Raw genomic sequence first — 19,093 nt, 5'->3', positions numbered from 1 at the left:
AAAAAAAATTCACGGTTGCAGTCGCAGTTAAAAGTGGCTTTACAGGGGAGCGTGCCTATGTTCCCACAGCTCTATGTTCCCACATTTCTAAGATTTTTTCCAAAATTAGGCCCTATGTTCCCACATTTCCTTTTTCATAAATTTGTATCAGATTTTATCCCCCTAACCCTAAAAAATGTTAGGGAGGATAGGGCTTAAATTGAAGGGAAATGTAGGAACCTAATTTTGAAAATGTCCTAAAAATGTGGGAACATAGGGCCTAATTTCAAGAAAAATCCTAGAAATGTGGGAACATAGGGCCTAATTTTCAGTGAAAACAATTCTTAGAAATGTGGGAACATAGGGCTGACCCTCTTTACAGCATGCAATGTGTCATTACACACAACACAAACACAATTTACATCATATATTTATTTATCGGAACAATTACAGGTATTATTTGAAACATGTACAGGACTTTTCAAAGTCACCAACCTCCTTAAACTGACTACTACGTAAAAGGATCCGTGTGAATTCAGGCAGGTCTGATTTGTCAGCCATGCAACCTGCACAGGTGAATGACTGATTCTTTACAGACAGGTGGTAATCCATTAAGAGGTCAGCCAGCCTTCGTGCTGCTTCTGCTGTTGTTTCCTCTCAGACTGAGGGGGGTGACCGACCCCAGGAGGTGGAGGTTGTTTATGTGGGGCGCTCCCTGGGGCGGGTGACGTACTGCCACCACAGAGGGGGGAGGTCTCCCTCCTTGCGGGCAGGAGGGAGGGCTTCGGTCTTGGGGCCGCCGGGTTGAGTCTCGGCCTGCAGCTGGGCGACCTGAAACCAGACGCAAACGTTCACAACAAGGGGCGGCAACTGGCAGTTATTTTCATCATCAAATGCAACGTGATATCATGACTTCGCGTAAACATACACGCCACTTTCCTAAAGCCAAGTGGCGTGTTATCTGTACGCACTTTGAGCTATCCGCGTGTATGTCCACGCTCTATATGGCGGACGGCAGTCTGCAACGTCACAGCGCAAACATACACGCCACGTGGCGTGTTATCGCGAGGCTACGTGTCATTGCGAGGCTACGGTTGGGTTTAGGAACGTCACACGCGCGTTGGGTTTAGGAAAAGAAGAACGGGGTTGGGTTTAGGAAAACAAATGTGGAAAGGAAACCTCACATGAGGGACACAAAGTCACACACGGGACGCGATCCCCGCTCTCCTGGGTGAAAGTCCTTTGCCCTTTCATACTACTCGCTACGGCGTCCATTCACACGCAATCGCAAGGTAATGTAAGTCAATGGAGGCCAAATGGCGTTGATAAACACGCTAAAAAGCGAGTATGCGTCTTATATAACACGCCAATAATGGCAAACGATACGCCACTTCATGAGATCAGTCTGTCAAATGAGAGAACAGTGAAAAGGTGCAATCAGTTTCTCAGAGCCAAAGGGCGTCCGTTTTAAGGGGTGCATTTTGTCTGATCAACAGGCCAAAAATGAGAAGAAAATGACTTAAAGAGGACTCCTGCACAAAATTACATTCATCTTTTTATGTTCCTCTGATCTTTGCCTTTTTCTTGTAAAATGCTGGATAGTTTTACATCTTCGGAAACATTGAAAGTAGTCAATTTGAAAAGGTGATAAAAGAAAATCAATCTTTTGGAGGACTGTATAACTCAGAGACATGCGACCTGTAACTGTGGTAACTGTAACAGTACTGTGAATTCACCTTGTCAAAGGTGAGTTGTTTAAGTCTTAAAGCCAGGCTCTTTGAGCAGAGTTAACCCACAAAAGAATAGGTGACACGTGCCCCTGATGGTATGTACTGTAAGACGTGTCTGAACTGCCCACCTCTTTGTCCCAGCTCTGCATTCTCAGTTTCTTCCACTGCTCTCTCTTGGAGAAGTAGTCCGGGTACATGGCCTTCTCTGAGGGGTGCCAGTGGTCCAGCACCCACTCGGGGACCTGTAGGAATCAACAAGAGCTCAGCACTTTTCATCATGTCACATCAGGATTGTCAGCGTTTCCCGCGTCATCTTTTTGACCTCAAATAAATTGATATAAGTGTTCCTAACTGGCTAAATTAGTCTAGATCAACATAAGTACATTTGCAGGATAAAGCTTGACATCCGGCATCTCAGACTTTGTCCCTCACCTTCCGCTCTGTCTCCGTGTGTGTCGCCGTTCCCAAACTCCCTTCGCTTCGGGAAACAACAACAAACTTCGAGCCAGCAAGCTCCGTGCTGAAAATGTCGAGTTTTGATGAAAATTTGGATCATGCAACAAGGCAGGCCTGCTCGTTTTTTTCCGTGAATGATCGTAAAGATTTACAAAGAATATGTTTACGGCATTTCCTCTCTAACTGAGACGATCGGTGGACTGCTGTGGACGTACACACGGCGATACACTGGTAAGAACTAATTATGTTTAACCATGTATCCAGCTAATTTAAATGGCTCATGTTAATGTATTGTATCAACAGTTAACTTCATTTAATATTATATATGCCTTTTCTTTTGCGGGGTGCAAATATTCCACCCAAGACAAGTTCCTTCCCGAGACTATTTAGCAGATCCTCCTTTGTGGTGTCGGGAGCTTAGCGCCGCCCCAAGACGATTGTGATTGGTTTAAAGAAATGCAAACAATCCCCTCCTATACCAGAATGCATCTGTGGTGTAGCCAGACCTTACTGCACAGCGCTGTGGAGATAGCTCTGGCTATGCGAGACTAATCTAAAATAAGCGACCTCATAAACAAGTACAAGGTTTTGAGAATTCAAAAAGAACGAGCACACTCTTTGACAGTAAACAATGTGAAATCTCTGAAATATTATTTTAACATCGGAGGATAGAATGTCTCAGAATATGTGATGGGAAATGTCGACACAATCCAGATGCACTGGCCTTAGATCTCCAGCAGGGGGCAGGAGCAATTTGACAGACAGGGCAACACGCTTTCTCACATTTTTCACTCAGCTTTACGTGGCAAAAATTATTAGTAGGTCGTATTTGGACACAAAGAACCCACTGTGATTAAAAAAAAAAAAAAAAAAATAAAAAGGAGAAACAGCTTGCAAATGTATTGTAGTCACAGAAAGCCACATCCCTTCATTTGTTTTGTACCATATGTTTGCTTTTAAATCATTTTGTGTCACACATTGTGGGGAAAATAAGTATTGAGGGAAGCATAGTATGTAAAAGTAGAGATGAAATTCTGATTTTTGTTCCATTGTTGTTGTTTCACCCTTATTTGAGGTAGTTCCTAATCATGATGACCCACAGAAATTAATTTAACCCTTGTGTTGTCTTCCCCTCGACTATGAAAAAACACTTTTGTGTTTTTTTTTTCCGACATTTTTATCACTTTTTCTGTTGTTTTTGTTGCTTTGTCTGACGATCTGTTGCTTGTTTTCCAACGTTTTTTTGTCACTATTTCATTTTGGGCGCTTTCTCAAACTTTTTTTACATTTTCTTCCGGTGTTTTTGAAGTTTTCGGAGCTTTTTTCCCAACATTTTTCACACTCTTGCCAACGTTTTGTTACTTTAGACATTTTTTGTCACTTTTTTTTTTTTTGACATTTTCGGCACTTAATTCAACGTCCCATATTTCTGATTAAAAAAAAAAAAAAAAAAAAAACTTTGAAAAACATGACAACATGAGGGTTAAAAAAAAAAATATATATATATATATATATATCAAAAAAAAAAAAGACAACTAAGAATTATATATTGAGTGGGTGATGAGTTCATGGTCACTGTCCAGATGAAGCTCATGGAAGCCCTGCCTCACCTTGTAGCACTCGTATCTCTCGTAGGACGTTCCTCCGGGAGAGTCGGGGAAGATGTAGGGCTGCGGGTGCTGGTTGGACCAGAACTCCTCCTCCCCCGCCTTCAGCATCCTGGTGGCCTTCACCATGTCCTTCTCGCCCTTGTTCTCATCGAAGCGAGCCCGCAGCATGCAGGCGTAGAACCGATATTTGTCTCTATGACGGGAAAACAACAGCGACAACAGTTCAATAGCTTGAATCATGATCTAGTAACTGTAACAGGGCTGCAACTAACGATTATTTTCATTGTCGATTAATCTGTTGATTATCTTCTCCATTCATCGATTAGTTGGTCTATAAAATGTCAGAAAATGGTGAAAAAAATGCAGTCCAGTGTTTCCCGAAAGCCCAAGATGATGTCCTCAAATGTCTTGTTTTGTCCACAACTCAAAAATATTCCGTTTACTGTCACTGAGAGAAGAAACTAGAAACATATTCACATTTAAGAAGCTGGAATCAGAATTAGAATCAGGTGTGTGTGTGTTTGTGTGTGACAATGTGCATTATATTAATGTAGGATTTGTGATCTGTCTAGTTGTTTTCACACCAAGCAGATAATCGGCCGTTGGAACCGTCTGTTCGGTGCGTTCCATGCCGCCGTCCGTCCGAGGAGCCGTCGTCCTTCATTTTGGCCGACCTGACGTGTTGCGTAGGAGGGCGGGCAGTCGGACTCCATGACCAATCTGATTGGTGGAGCGCTAACCCGGAAATGACGAGCGGGATGAGCGTGACTAAGCCTCTCAAACTCTGACGAAAATCTTTTAAACTTTTTTTTTTTGGGCGAAGAAAATTTCTTTGGGCGACAATACAGATTAGCGCCGCCTGCTGTTACGGAGACGTATTACACGCTCAAGTCGCCGTCGCTTCGGTGTGTTCTGAGGCACTTTTTGGACCTCGCGACCAACGGTCGGCCGTCGGGTTAGTGTGTCAGGAGCTTTAGATGTTGTTATGTTTTTACTGTTGGATTGAAATTGCGCCCTGCGTAGGGACTGCAGATGTAAAGTAGCCTAAGACTAACTCAGGTACATGGCATCAAATGGCAACATTTACATTAAAATTTTTAAATGGTCCCCTTTTTTTTTTTTTATTAAAAAAATTACTCAAACAGATGAAATGATTATCAAAATAGTTGGCAATTAGTTTAATAGTTGACAACTAACCAACTAATCGATTCATCTTTGCAGGCTACAAACTGTAAGCCATCTAGTAAGGAGGACAGCGTAGATTCAGTGTGAACTTGACACGGACAAAAACATTACGTGTGCTTATCATTTGGGCTAACAAACAGCATTTCTTCCTCTTGAGAAAAACACTACAGTGGGTTTCAGCCTTAGCTTGCACTGTACCAATGAGATGGTTGACATAAACAATGTCAAATTCTTCTTTATAACTCATGTCTGATATGCAAGTTCTGGACTTTTTTATTTTTTTTTAAACCAATAACTTTATTATCCAATAACAATATACACAATGGTTGACCAACATAAGTTTGTACGTTAGCAGAAGAAATGTAAAATCATATGTATAACAAATCCCTATAACTACTAATACTACTACTTTCCTATTCCTTAGCCTGAACAGCAACACACTTCATATTATTCAGTTCATCATAGGGAACAGAGGTAGAGCTGAATTAATCACATAATTATAACAACAATAATAACTTTTACAGTGAACAGTGTTTGGAGTTGTGAGCAAATGCAATCCAAATGTATGTATAAAGCACATTTTAAAAACAACAGTTGACCAAAAGTGGTGGAAAATTAAAGATAACAGAAAAAAACACACATACCAGTTAAAAGACAAATGATTACCTATCCTTTAAACGAGCTTAATTCATATTATGTATGGAGATTTCTGGTTTTATAGCTACATTACCATGTATTAGGCTGTCTGCCATAATACTGAGAGTCAAGTTTAAGTATTGCTATAACTCGACTATTCACTGATTTCGAAGCTAGCTAGCGCTTCGTAAACGTGTAATTTAACTTAGCTTCAAACTATATACTGTTTTAAATTAGCAGGACAGTTCCAGGGAATATATTAGTGGTTTAATGAAAGGCTTATGAGCTGACGAGGATCGGTATTTTGCAGTGGGACTGACCGACTTAGCTTAGTAATGAGTGACCTGGCTAGCAGTTAGCTAGCTTAGCTGTTAGCTTAGCAGCAGAGCTGACAGACCCGAGGACAGCAGCGATGTTCTGCATTATTCACTTTTAACCGCAGAGCTTAAACGAAATGCAGCTCCTCTTACCTAAAGATGCACCATGACTCGAGGTGTCGCAGTGATTTCTTGTAAAGTCGCAACACTTTTTGGTGGTGAGTGAGATAGGCAGTGGCCATTTTCACCGTCCCCTGTCACCTTCTCGGCGAGCGGCGCGGAGGATTCTGGGATTTTGTGGCGTGTGGACGTTATGACCGTAATTACCTCCAAAAATGCGCAAAAGTATTTTGTCTTGTCGCTTGTTTGGTCTGTTTCTTATGTGTGTAAAGAATCATTTACGTGTATTTCTGTTTGCACGACCGCTTGCCTTGAATTGCCGGGGCGAATTAAGTATTTTAAAATGAATAAAGTAAACCAAAGTAACCGAAAATCTAGCTATGGCAGTAATGTGGCTTCTCTTTTCTATGGTACTTACGGTATTGCGGCATTATGGGATTGGTGAGAGCTGCATGTGTGGTTCTTTTCAGAAGTATTTCTCTTACAACCATGGCTCAGCACAGATTCATTGGTAAGACACTTGAATGGTTGAATGGTTAGATTAATAAAACATAAAGAGACGACAGAAGACTTTGAGTGTCAGTGTCCCTGTATGCTGGTGTTTGCTGTAAACAGACAAGCCTGCATGTTTTCAGTTAGCATGCGAGCTAGTTTGAGTTAGCACTGCTAAAAATGACAACACAGCAGTCCCAGAGAAATGTCAGATGGTCTGTTTTCGGTTCATAGCAGTTCACAGCTATATTTCTATTTTCTTTGTACTACTCTTCTACTCCACTACATGTATCTTAGATGCACATACTGTACTTTTTACTCCACTACATACAGTTAGTTACAGATTTGAATGAATTATACATAATCCACAAATAAATTGTGACGTATTATTATGAATGAATTGACAAGTTACCGGGCAGTAGCCTAAATGTAGTTTGGACTGTCAGACAATACGAGCATTTTGAAGGCGTCACCTTAGGTTCCAGTTAAAATACTGACACATTAATTGATAAAGAAAATAATAGTAGATGTCTTAATTAATGTCATGGTTGTTAAAGTTTTTTAAAGGTTAGGGGAATGTAAAAAATAACGTTAGGGGTGCGTTCTCTAAAGGTTACAACGGTAGGGGAACGTTAGGGGAACGTTCTCTAAAGGTTACAACGGTAGGGGAACGTTAGGGGAACGTTCTCTAAAGGTTACAACGGTAGGGGAACGTTCTCTAAAGGTTACAACGGTAGGGGAACGTTAGGGGAACGTTCTCTAAAGGTTACAACGGTAGGGGAACGTTAGGGGAACGTTCTCTAAAGGTTACAACGGTAGGGGAACGTTCTCTAAAGGTTACAACGGTAGGGGAACGTTAGGGGAACGTTCTCTAAAGGTTACAACGGTAGGGGAACGTTCTCTAAAGGTTACAACAGTAGGGGAACGTTCTCTAAAGGTTACAACGTAGGGGAACGTTCTCTAAAGGTTACAACGGTAGGGGAACGTTCTCTAAAGGTTACAACGGTAGGGGAACGTTCTCTAAAGGTTACAACAGTAGGGGAACGTTCTCTAAAGGTTACAACATTAGGGGAACGTTAGGGGAACGTTCTCTAAAGGTTACAACATTAGGGGAACGTTCCCTAAAGGTTGCAACGGTAGGGGAACGTTCTCTAAAGGTTCTGGGAACGTTCTGAGAACGGTCGGTGTGACCAAAAACTAACGTTCCCTAAACGCCAGGAAAACTTTCCATGGGAACCAAAAACTAACCTTCAGGGAACGTTCCCGCAACCAAAAACTGTAGGGCTGGGCGATATGGAGAAAGTCAGATATGGCGATATTCTCGTCCTAATAACACAATGTCGATATCGTGGCGATCTTATAGGGTTGACGTTGGTGCTTTGACAAAATATCTTCACAATGAGATTTAAGATGAATAATCTTCAGTAATGTAGATATAATGACTAAGTGGGTAAAGGTAAAAATAATAGAACTAGAGCTAGAACAGTCTGGTAAGTTCAGAAAATGACATCACTTTACTGTAATGCAGCCTTTAAAACCAGGAAAAGACAACACTTAAGCCATTTACGATATTACGATTTCCAAAATCTAAGACGATATCTAGTCTCATATCACGATATCAATATAATATTGAGATATTGCCCAGCCCTAGGTGCACGATTCAGAAAATGTCACGATTCAGGCTCAAGATTCGATTCAAAATCGATTTTCGATTCAAAAAACGATTCACAGTATGTAAATTTAGTTACTTTTCCCATGTGATTGCAGTAGACATACAATTAAAAAAATATATATTATTATTATTATTATTTTTTTAATTAAAAAATAGGAATCAATTTTTGGAATTCTATGAATTGATTTTGAATCGGTAGAGCTTGAATCGCGATTTGAATGTGAATCGATTTTTATGCACACCCCTAGTATTTATTTCACACCACTGTATCAGCAACATAGTTTTCGGTATGGAAAGATAAGATATCCCGGCAGGATGTTGGTACCAGTATCACAGTACTGTATGTTATTGGTTCCAGCATTTCAACAGTGAGTCACAACCGAATGTTTGGTGACATGTTGCAGTTTCGATCTTCCATCCTCTCCCTCTCCAGATATCGGGGTGAACCTGACAGATCCCATGTTTAGAGGAGTCTACAGAGGGAAGCAGAAACACGACGGTGAGCTATTCTGATTCACTTTTGACTTGTGGGCTGTTAAATTCAACTTAATTTATAGCGTCAAATCATAACAGACATTATCTCGGGACACTTTACTTGACTTATGGGCTGTTCAATTCAATTCAGTTTTAATTATAGTGTCAAACTAGGGCTGCACGATACGTTAAAAATATCCGATAATGTTGTTGAATATCCCAATAATGACATTACTCGTGATAAATAAACGTGTATTAAAGTGTACTCAGTTCTGCCTTTCTGCTACTTTCAGTATGCTGCTAAAATGCAACACGTTGAAATTTAAAGCAAACGAAAGAAAATCATTTCCAACGCTATTTTATCGATCATTGAATTGAATATAAAAGGCAGCACTGAAAAAAGAATGACAGTTACATTTTAAAGTGTAGTTTTCTACTGAGGATCTCTTTATCAACTGACACAACAAATCATTTGCGAAATGTTGCAGCCTTTTGCGTTATGTTTATTGCGCAAGTTGATATTGTGATAAAAAAAAAAATAAATAAAATACATCGTGCAGTCCTATGTCAAATCGTAACTGATGTCAGTAGGGAGCTCATTCCTCCATTTAGGAGCCAGGACCGCAAACAGTCGGGACTTCGTGATTAGTTGTCCCTCGCTGTGAGGGGGCAGCAAGCAGCTTGGCTGATGCAGAGCGGAGTGGGCGGGCTGGGGTGTAGGGTTAGACCATGTCCTGGATGTATGCTGGGGCTGATCCGTTCGTGGCCCTGTATGCAAGTACTAGTGTCTTGAAGCGGATGAAGGAAGGTTGAAGACAAGTCGAGCTGCTGCGTTCTGAATGAGCTGCAGGGGCCGGATGGCACATGCAGGCAGGCTAATCAGGAGGGAGTTGCAGTAGTCTAGACGTGAGATGACTAGAGCCTGAACTAGAACCTGAGCCGCCTTCTGCGTTAGAAGGGGACGTATCCTTCTGATGTTGTGCAGCATGTATTTACACGATCGGGTGGTTGCTGCAATGTTAGCAGTGAAGGAGAGTTGGTCGTCAAGTGTCACACCCAGGTTTCTAGCAGTCTTGGTGGGGACTACCACAGAGTTGTCCATTGTTATAGTCAGGTCCTGGGTAGGAGAGGCCTTCGCTGGAAGGAAAAGGAGCTCAGTCTTGTCGAGGTTGAGTTTCAGATGGTGTGTGGACATCCAAGAAGAGATGTCAGTCAGACAGGCTGAGATATGTGCTGCTACTTGAGTTTCAGACTCCGGAAAGTTGCATATTAAACTGGGCCAACATAACGTGTAGGGTTGCCTAAAGCATTTAAACGTACCTTTTTTTTTGCATAGAATACTAAGCTATTCAAATAGCCTAATAGATGTTGGCATGATTTTATAAATCATGTTTCAATGTTATGTGACACAGGGAATCTTTAGGATTAACTGTATCTGTGGATGGCCTTAGTGACTACCTTACTTATAGGCCAGGAAAAAACCTTTCAAAAATTAACAATAATTTGGAGGCCCCCCTGCATTAACTCTGAGGACCCCCTGTTGAAGATCACTGATCTAGACCACACCCTATAATTTACAGAGACCCAACAATTCCCCCCAAAAAATATATTTTTAAGCAGATTTTCTATGCTGTATTCTGTATTTTTTCCGACAGATGACTTCAATCAGATCATTGACCGAGCTCTCAAAACAGGAGTCGAGAAGGTAAGCCACGTGTCCATCACTTTAATATAAATGCACTTTATTCGAGTTGGAGCCTCACAATCGAAATATTTCAACAACTATTGGATGGATTGACATGAAATTTGGTACAGACATTCATGGTCCCTAGAGGATGAATCCTAATGACTTTGGTGATCCTCTGACTTTTCCTCTAGCGCCGCCATGAGGCTTCTTTTTGTGGTTTCGAGTAAAATGTTTCAACAACCATTAAATGGACTGGAATGAAATTTGGCGCAGACCTTCATGTTTCCCTCGGCATGAATTGTTATAACTTTGGTGATCCGGGTCTTGTAATTGAACACTGAAAAGCCATTGCAAATTTAAAAATGTTGTCTCATAAGCAGACCCAAATGGAATCTGCAGTTTTTTTTTTTTGCGTTGATCTAGAATGGAGATATTATGAGTATTATTTTAGATTTTTTTCAATTTGTTTAAAATCTGCGGAAAATTCAACGAGAAATTTGCGTCTGCAGATTCTCTGTGGCTCTGCTCAAAAGTAATATAATACCTGTGGCTTTGTTTCAGTTCATGATCACCGGAGGAAACCTTGAAGACAGCAAAGAGGCCCTGAAACTAGCCGAGACCAGAGGTATCAACGACAACAACAACAACACAAAGTGACCAAATGGTTTTTGGTCGATTCTCAGTGTCCATGGGCCTTTTTATGTTTGTATTGCAGAGCCGGAGGCATGAGCTAAAATGTGAATTCACGATCACAATGCTTTCCTCTATGCTGGACCTTTACACTAGAGCTGGGCGATAATGGAGAAAATCAAATATCACGATATTTTTCACCAAATACATCAATGTCGAAATTGCGACGATATTGTAGGGTTGACAATTTGTGCTTTCACAAAACATGTTGCAGTTTGGTTGGGTAAAGGCAAATAGAACAGCTAGAACAGTCTGGTACGTTCAGAAATTGACATCACTTTACTGTAACGCAGCCTTTAAAACCAGGAAAAGACAACACTTATGTCATATTGCCATATTACGATATCCAAAATCTAAGACGACGTCTAGTGTCATATATCGATGTCGATATAATATCGATATATTGCCCAGCCCTACTTTATACCTTCACATTCAACCATTACAGATGAGTTCTACTGCACGGTCGGCTGCCATCCCACCCGCTGCAGTGAGTTTGAGCAGAATGGAGAATCCGAGTACTTCTCAGGGCTGAGGGAGCTGGCTGCAGCACACAGAGGAAAGGTGGTGGCCGTCGGAGAGTGCGGACTCGGTGAGTACTGGCAACAGTGTTGCATTTGTGCAGTAGTAAAGAAAAACGATAGTGATGAAAACAGAAATGATTCCAATTTGTATCCACGAGAAATGGGTCACTTATGGTTCTTTGCTTCTATAATACTATACCAGTGTAAACATGTATACATATAATATCAAAGTATTTAGTATGCAGTTATACGTATTTCCATTGTTAAGTGATAACGTTGATACTGTACCGTGTGTTTTTCTACTTGTTCCAGATTTCGACAGGTTGGAATTTTGCCCCAAAGAGACTCAGCTCAAGTACGTTTATTTGTCTCTATTGAGTATTAAAAGCTGCTCTAATTGGCCGCATGTTGGCTTTTGACCTTCTAAAATGTACATTTACCTTTAGAGGCCCAGAGAAGTTTTTTGATTTTATTTGATTGTCAAAAAAAAAAAGAAAATGTCCATGACAAGTTCCAAAAGCCCACAGACACTTGAAGGTGTCAACATGTCTTGTTTTGTCAGACCGTCCAAAAACAGTTGGATTTGACATTTTGTTTTGATAATTGACGTAACCTTGCCAGCACCTTGCCAGTTCACCTCCTGGGCACTGCCAAGGTGCTTTTGAGCAAGGCACCAAACCCCCCCCAACCGCTAGGGGCGCCTGTCCATCGACAGCTGCAGCCCCCTCACTCTTGACATCTCTCCATTTGTACACGTATATATTTACAGAGCATGTGTGTGTGTGTATTTCAGGCCTGTGTGTAGTGTGTGTAGAGTGAAAACATTGTAATTTCCCTTTAAATTAAAGATTAAAGCTATAGTGCGTAGTTTCTGTCGCCCCCATGAGTAATTCTAAGTAATGACAACAGTTTTGTCGGCGTGTCCACATGATACAAGCCTCTCTCATTTTTGTTGATCCACTAGTCGATTATTCAGCAAACTGTTTCAGCTCTAGTTGAAAATAAATACATGACATTATGCATTGCTGCTGCTTTCGTCCATAGAACACAACTATGACAGGCGGTAGAGTCCTGAAAAAGTCTTTGGTCTTTCTGGTCTGTGACAGATACTTTGAGAAGCAGTTTGACCTGGCAGAGGAGACCAAGCTGCCCATGTTCCTCCACTGCAGGAACTCCCATCAGGAGTTCATCGGTAGGTTCGTGCACCCAGGAACTAGTCTGGTTCACGAGAGCGATTCTGTATGCAAAGCTTTTGACTGTTTCTTTGTCTTTGCTTTGACAGACATCATGAGGAGAAATCGAGAGCGATGTGTTGGAGGAGTGGTGAGGACATTTGTTTTATACTTTATACCAGGGCTCTTCAATGTTTTTTTAAGCCAAGGACCCCTAAACTGAGAGAGAGATAGAGCAGGGACCCCCTACTACATACAGTGGCACTCATAAGTTTATGAACCCATGCTAAAGTTGACTAAAAAAGGAATAAAAAAATTATCTTTTGGAAATTGATTGTAATGCCTTAATTAAAAAAATGAGGAAAAATCCAACCTTTAAGGACACCAATTTTCTTTGTGAATGAATAATGTATTGTAAATAAATAAATGTTCTTCCTTAAAATACAGGGGGCTTAAGTCAGTACACCCCTATGTTAAATTCCCATAGAGGCAGGCAGATTTTTATTTTTAAAGGCCAGTTATTTCATGGATCCAGGATACTATGCATCCTGATAAAGTTCCCTTGGCCTTTGGAATTAAAATAGCCCCACATCATCACATACCCTTCACCATACCTAGAGATTGGCATGGTTTTATTTCAGTTAACCTAATAGCTGGTTTGATTTACATTGAGAGATGATTTTATGGAAAGTACCCCATGCCAATCTCTAGGTATGGTGAAGGGTATGTGATGATATGGGGCTATTTTAATTCCAAACGCCAAGGGAACGTTATCAGCTACGTTACTGAAATAACTTTTCTTTTCCATCTGCGTTTTTGTTTTTTCAACATGCTGTTGAAGCTGGGTGACATTTGTTTATTAGCCGTGTGTAACTCTGTGCATTGCATTGTGCCATCACAGGAAATCTCCGGTTTACAGGAGGCGATGCATTTAATAGACACATGTTGCAGTCAAATCCGTTCTCCTGTATATTTGTGTTACTATTTTGCCACTGCAGACAGATCTTAATTATCTTCATTCATCACAAGATGACGTTCCTTTAACGTTTGAAAAACCAAAAAACGTAGTCCACTAGAATGATAATTTGCAACAAATGTGATTATCATGGTAAAAAAAAACTGAGGGGGGAAACATATAAGGAGTTTAAGGGACAGTTTGGAAGTGTGGTTGTATGAGGAACTTTCTCCATAGTCAGACACAATTTTTAGCCCGTAAGTTACGACTTCAAGTCACGACTCACGACTTGGTAGCGTTCCAGGGTTCAGGTTAGGCTACCTAATGTTAACGTTAGCTAGCGGCTACCTAACGCTGACGTTAGCTAGCGCTAGCTGATACTAGCGATTTCTAGTCGGGCGACACATTTTGGGCTTCATTTAATAAACATAACCTAATAGTACACAATCGTATGTGTATTGTTTTGATTACAATGTGTGGAATTACTTTGCCTATTTATGTCTATTTATTTCTATTTCTCACTGTTAATCACCGGCGTCTGTACAGCATCAACAGCCATTGTTGTTTATGTGTGTGTAATGTCAGAAACTGTAACTGGGAGTACAACGATCTGGTACAAGTTCACGGTAGGAAGTTACGGGTTTGACTGCCGTTCCAGGGCACTTTCATGGATAGAAGGTTGTGAAAACACGGGTTACGGGTTGCCTAGAATGCAGCATTAGCTACAGTAGATGGCGGTCGGCAAATAAAAGTAATGAAACCAGAACTAAAGCCGTTATATATCGCTCTGTTCAAATCCACCAGACTCCTTTGACAAAAACTGCCATTTTACCTCGCAGAACACAGGAGTTGCAGCTCTACCACTGCCTCCATCGGTTAGTTAGTTTGTCACATTATGTGACTTTGGTGTTTCAAAGGGTTAGCAACCAACAAAACTAACAAACAAACTAACCGATGGAGGCAGCGGTAGAGCAGCAACTCCCGTGTTCTGCGAGGTAAAATGACTGTTTTTGTCAAAGGAGTCTGGTGGCTATGAAGAGAGCGGAGATAAGGGCTTCAGTTCCCTGTCGTAAAGGGCTGTCTGACAGCAAGGTAAAGCCGTAAAAATATTGTAAATATAGCGTACATTTAAACAGATATACATTTTGTAGGTGTCTAAAATACATTTGGCTGCTGCCCCCGTCCACGGCAGGACATTGCTTAGCTTCCGTGTCGGTACTCCTGCCTGCTTCTCCAAAATGGGGGCGTGCCGACCGCCGTCTACTGTAGCTAACACACTGACTATGGAGAAGTAGCTCATACAACACCACACAACATCAAAACTATCCCCTTTAATACGGAAATGAATGCATTAGAGTTTCAGATGGGAAGTTACAGTAAATCTCAACGCAGCTGATTACCTGTAACCTTTCCATTCAGGTCCACTCATTTGATGGGACGGCAGAGGACGCTGCTTCCCTCATTGGCCTGGACCTTTACATTGGGATAAACGGATGGTGAGAGGAGTTTGTTTTTTCCAACTACACCCAAAGACTTCACCTGACATGAACCACACCTGGGCTCAGCCACACATCCGCTCCAACTTCACTCGCGACGGGTCTAAACACGAGCAAAATGTTTTTGTGATTAGACCCACTTACTGACAGGATGACGCGTGTTGAATGTTTGGTCAACCAAACAAGTTGCAACAAACTCTTGCCTTGAAACTTATTAAGACTTCAAACCATTTCTATCTGTCTGGTTTGGTCTGTCTGGTTTAAAACAAGCATTAACAAAAAACAAGCTGTCCAGGAGTGTAGGCAGGCAACATAGAGGACCTTTACAGTTCAGCTCTACACAGGAAAGCTCTGTCCATCATTGATGACACTAAACATCCTCCCCATACTGAGTTTAGGTTGCTCCGTCCAAGGCGACGATACAGAGCACCTCTGGCAAACAAGAACATCTATAAGAGATGTTTCATACCTAGTGCAATGAAACTAAAGCCGCCTCCACATGATAAGCGGCCAAAGTGCAAGTGCAGCGCAGGAACGTTCTGGAATTGGTTGCACCCATGGTTGCGCCTTGAGAGGTCAGCGGCAACTAGATCCTAGTTGAAATAATTTGAACGTTGAGCACAGCGAACGGCGGCAATTCTGATCTACCCATAGGAAAACAATGGAATGGCCAGCGCAGAGCGGTTTTACCGCGCTCATGTGTAGGCGGCTTAAAACTATAGTGCGTAGTTTAGAGCCCAACAGATTTATCGGCTGGCCGATATTATCGGCCGATATTAGGCATTTTCCAAACTATCGGTATCGCCATTTATAATAGCCGAAAAATTATTATTTTTAATTTTTTTTTATATTCATTTATCAGAGTCATTTATAATGATTCTGATAAATGAATATTTAAAAAATAAAATAAAAACGGACGAAACAGCCTTCAACCATGTTCTGAGTGTCGGCGTTGTATAGTCTGTCCACCAGAGGGCGCTCTACAACCTCCCTGTTGGCAACACTCTCTGATATTTTTTTTTGCTATTGTGTTTTTGTTCAAAGGACTTTAAGTTTCATACCTTAATTTTGTATTTTTATACATTTTATTTATCAGAACTTTAATATATTTTGATGTTCCTCTGTTCTGTTGTGACAATAAAACAAACAAGTTTATTTTTAAACTGCGCTATCATTATTTTAGTGAGAGCTCATAAATAACTACAAATAACTAATGTTAGGGAAATCTGTTTATGTTTTGTTACGTGTTTCTGGATTTTTAAAAAAAATATATATTGGCCGATATATCGGAATATCAGATTTTGAAATCACCAAATATTTGTATTGATATCGGCCTTAAAAATCCTTTATCGGTCAGGCTATAGCGTAGTTTCTATCGCCCCCATGAGGAATTCTAACACTGTCGGCGCGTCCACGATGCAGTTGCTAGTAGCCAAGGAGGACACGGAGGATTATAAAAAAACATGATGGACTCTTCAGAAGAGGGAATAGCCTCACTCGAGTTTCTGCGTGGGAAAGTCACCGGACGCCACAATCTTCTGAACATAGCCATACTGAGAAATCCAGAGAGAGTTGTGTGGAGCTGATGGTCTTAATTAGCTTTGTAGCAACTCATTTGGCAACGGCTTGAATGTAGCGGACGGTCATTAATATCAAAAAGTTACGCACTAAAGCTTTAATAAAAGAACTGCGCTAATCTGCACCTTTCTACTGAGAATGCATATAGTACACTGTGTGTACTGTATGTTGTGTGTATGTTTGCATTAATGTAATAAGATGTTTTTATCTGTTTGGTGAGACCAAAGAGGATTTTGCGGCCTTGGCTGTACAATAAAGTTCTATTCTATATCAAAAAGACAAAACTCTGTAGCTGCTAACTTTGATAATATGGAGGAGAAACATGTAATTCAATCAGCCCAATCTGTAATGAAGGAACGTTTTTGAATGTATTCTGCATTTCAAAATCTCCTGGAATGAAGGCGCTTGACATGACTTATGAAGACAATATGAAGCTTTTAGGAGGTTTTTACACTCAGTTTTTTTATTTTATTTTAAAAACGTACATAACAACAGTACTGCAACTTAAACTGTGTTTGTCGTTATTGCTATTTTTTCAGTTCCTTGAAAACAGAGGCCAATATTGAAGCCATGAAGTCTATCCCCACTGAGAGACTCATGATAGAAACAGGTGAGTTGCAGCCAGTTTACTGTAATTAAAAAAGGTATTTAAAAAATATTTTTTTGGCCATCGAAAGGTTCAAGAAAAGTAGATATAGTAGCATAAAGCCAAATGTTTCTGATTTCCAAGTTACACAGCTCCAGAGTTCTTGTTTTACACCAATAGATAGAATTATTTTCAGCACGTCATTGAAGCTAATCCAACATGCCACGTTTTATGGCTTCATCGTTACATAAATCTATGATGTCTGGTGCATCACATTGCTGTCGTAAGTGCGACTATTAAACTGTTACACTTATTCATGCATGGATACCGTCCCACCCCTTCCCCAGATGCTCCGTGGTGTGGCGTGAAGAACACTCACGCAGGCTCCAAATATGTAAAAACTACATTTCCCACGAAGAAGAAATGGGAGGCGGGTCACTGTCTGAAGGACAGGAACGAGCCCTGTCACATCAAGTGAGTAACGTCGGCGTCAAGTCAGAGGGAAGAACTCCTCGGATAAATTCATCAAGGTTGCAAGCGAGCAAACATCGTTTTTCAATCCTTCAAGCAATTTTAATATCAATAACGTTTGATCTTATGTGTCGGTTCCAGACAAGTTCTAGAGGTGATGGCAGCAGCGAGGGAAGAGGACCCGCTCGAGCTGGCCAACACAGTCTACAACAACACCATCAAAGTGTTTTTCAGCTCGAGCTGATGGTGAACCGGACTAAACCTTCAGCAGACAGACTGAAATTGTGTGTGTGTGTGTGTGTGTGTGTGTGTGTGTGAATGATAACTTTCCCCTTGCCAATTTTTAAAAGTCTAATAGCTTCTGATCTGTCTTCTTTAAGGTGCTCATATAGACCTTTTTCACAGCAGACATGTTGACATGTCATAGTAGGAAAAGCACAGGTGTATTCCAAACCATTAATGATGGCTGCATTCCACTTAGGAGAGGCCCTGGTGTTATGCATGCTGACTCACTGAAATAGCTTACTGGGACACTTGATGGAATTGAGCCATTGTTAAGGTTATCAATTTCAGCTGTGCTTTTCCTTCTATGACAAGTCAAAATGTCTGCTGTGAAAAAGGTCCATTATGCTCATTTTCAGGTTCATAATTGTATTTAGAGGTTGTACCAGAATAGGTTTACATGGTTTAACTTTCAAAAAACACCATATTTTTTGTTGTACTGCACATTGCTGCAGCTCCTCTTTTCACCCTGTGTGTTGAGCTCTCTGTTTTAGCTACAGAGTGAGGCATCTCACTTCTGTTCCATCTTTGTAGGGAGTCGCACATGAGCAGTACCTAGGTAAGGACTACTAGCCAGTCAGAAGCAGAGTATGAGGGCGTGCCCTGACAGTACCTAGGTAAGGACTACTAGCCAGTCAGAAGCAGAGTATGAGGGCGTGCCCTGACAGTAGCTAGTTAAGGACTACTAGCCAGTCAGAAGCAGAGTATGAGGGCGTGCCCTGACAGTACCTAGGTAAGGACTACTAGCCAGTCAGAAGCAGAGTATGAGGGCGTGCCCTGACAGTACCTAGGTAAGGACTACTAGCCAGTCAGAAGCAGAGTATGAGGGAGTGCCCTGACAGTACCTAGGTAAGGACTACTAGCCAGTCAGAAGCAGAGTATGAGGGCGTGCCACGCTAGCAGCTAGGCGAGCATTATAACGTGTGTTACAAAGTGACCACGTTTGTCTCTGAAGTAAAGGCTGGACTACAATAGAGCTGTTTG

General features: G+C 41.1%; 2 protein-coding genes across 2 annotated transcripts; one reads left to right on the top strand and one right to left on the bottom strand.

Annotated features, from left to right (window-relative positions):
• Positions 1 to 393: 393 nt before the first annotated feature.
• ndufb9 (NADH:ubiquinone oxidoreductase subunit B9) lies at positions 394 to 6,235 on the bottom strand. Its single transcript, XM_031307704.2, has 4 exons — positions 6,067 to 6,235; positions 3,776 to 3,968; positions 1,838 to 1,951; positions 394 to 810 (listed from the first exon to the last, which is right to left on the bottom strand). The coding sequence occupies exons 1-4, from the start codon at positions 6,153 to 6,155 to the stop codon at positions 679 to 681; spliced, it is 528 nt and encodes a 175-aa protein (XP_031163564.1). The 5' UTR covers positions 6,156 to 6,235; the 3' UTR covers positions 394 to 678.
• A 191-nt stretch (positions 6,236 to 6,426) lies between these two features.
• On the top strand, positions 6,427 to 18,299 carry tatdn1 (TatD DNase domain containing 1). The gene is made up of 12 exons (XM_031307693.2): positions 6,427 to 6,544; positions 8,631 to 8,696; positions 10,327 to 10,376; positions 10,920 to 10,983; positions 11,494 to 11,637; positions 11,882 to 11,924; positions 12,676 to 12,761; positions 12,852 to 12,892; positions 15,116 to 15,192; positions 17,310 to 17,380; positions 17,704 to 17,830; positions 17,969 to 18,299. Exons 1-12 carry the CDS (start codon positions 6,466 to 6,468, stop codon positions 18,069 to 18,071), a joined length of 951 nt encoding a protein of 316 aa, XP_031163553.1. The 5' UTR covers positions 6,427 to 6,465; the 3' UTR covers positions 18,072 to 18,299.
• Positions 18,300 to 19,093: the final 794 nt, after the last annotated feature.

This window comes from Sander lucioperca, chromosome 16 (assembly GCF_008315115.2).
Source record: "Sander lucioperca isolate FBNREF2018 chromosome 16, SLUC_FBN_1.2, whole genome shotgun sequence".
Taxonomy (NCBI): Eukaryota; Metazoa; Chordata; class Actinopteri; order Perciformes; family Percidae; genus Sander; species Sander lucioperca.
Note: the sequence above shows the minus strand (reverse complement) of the source record. Positions and strands in the feature narration are given on the sequence as shown.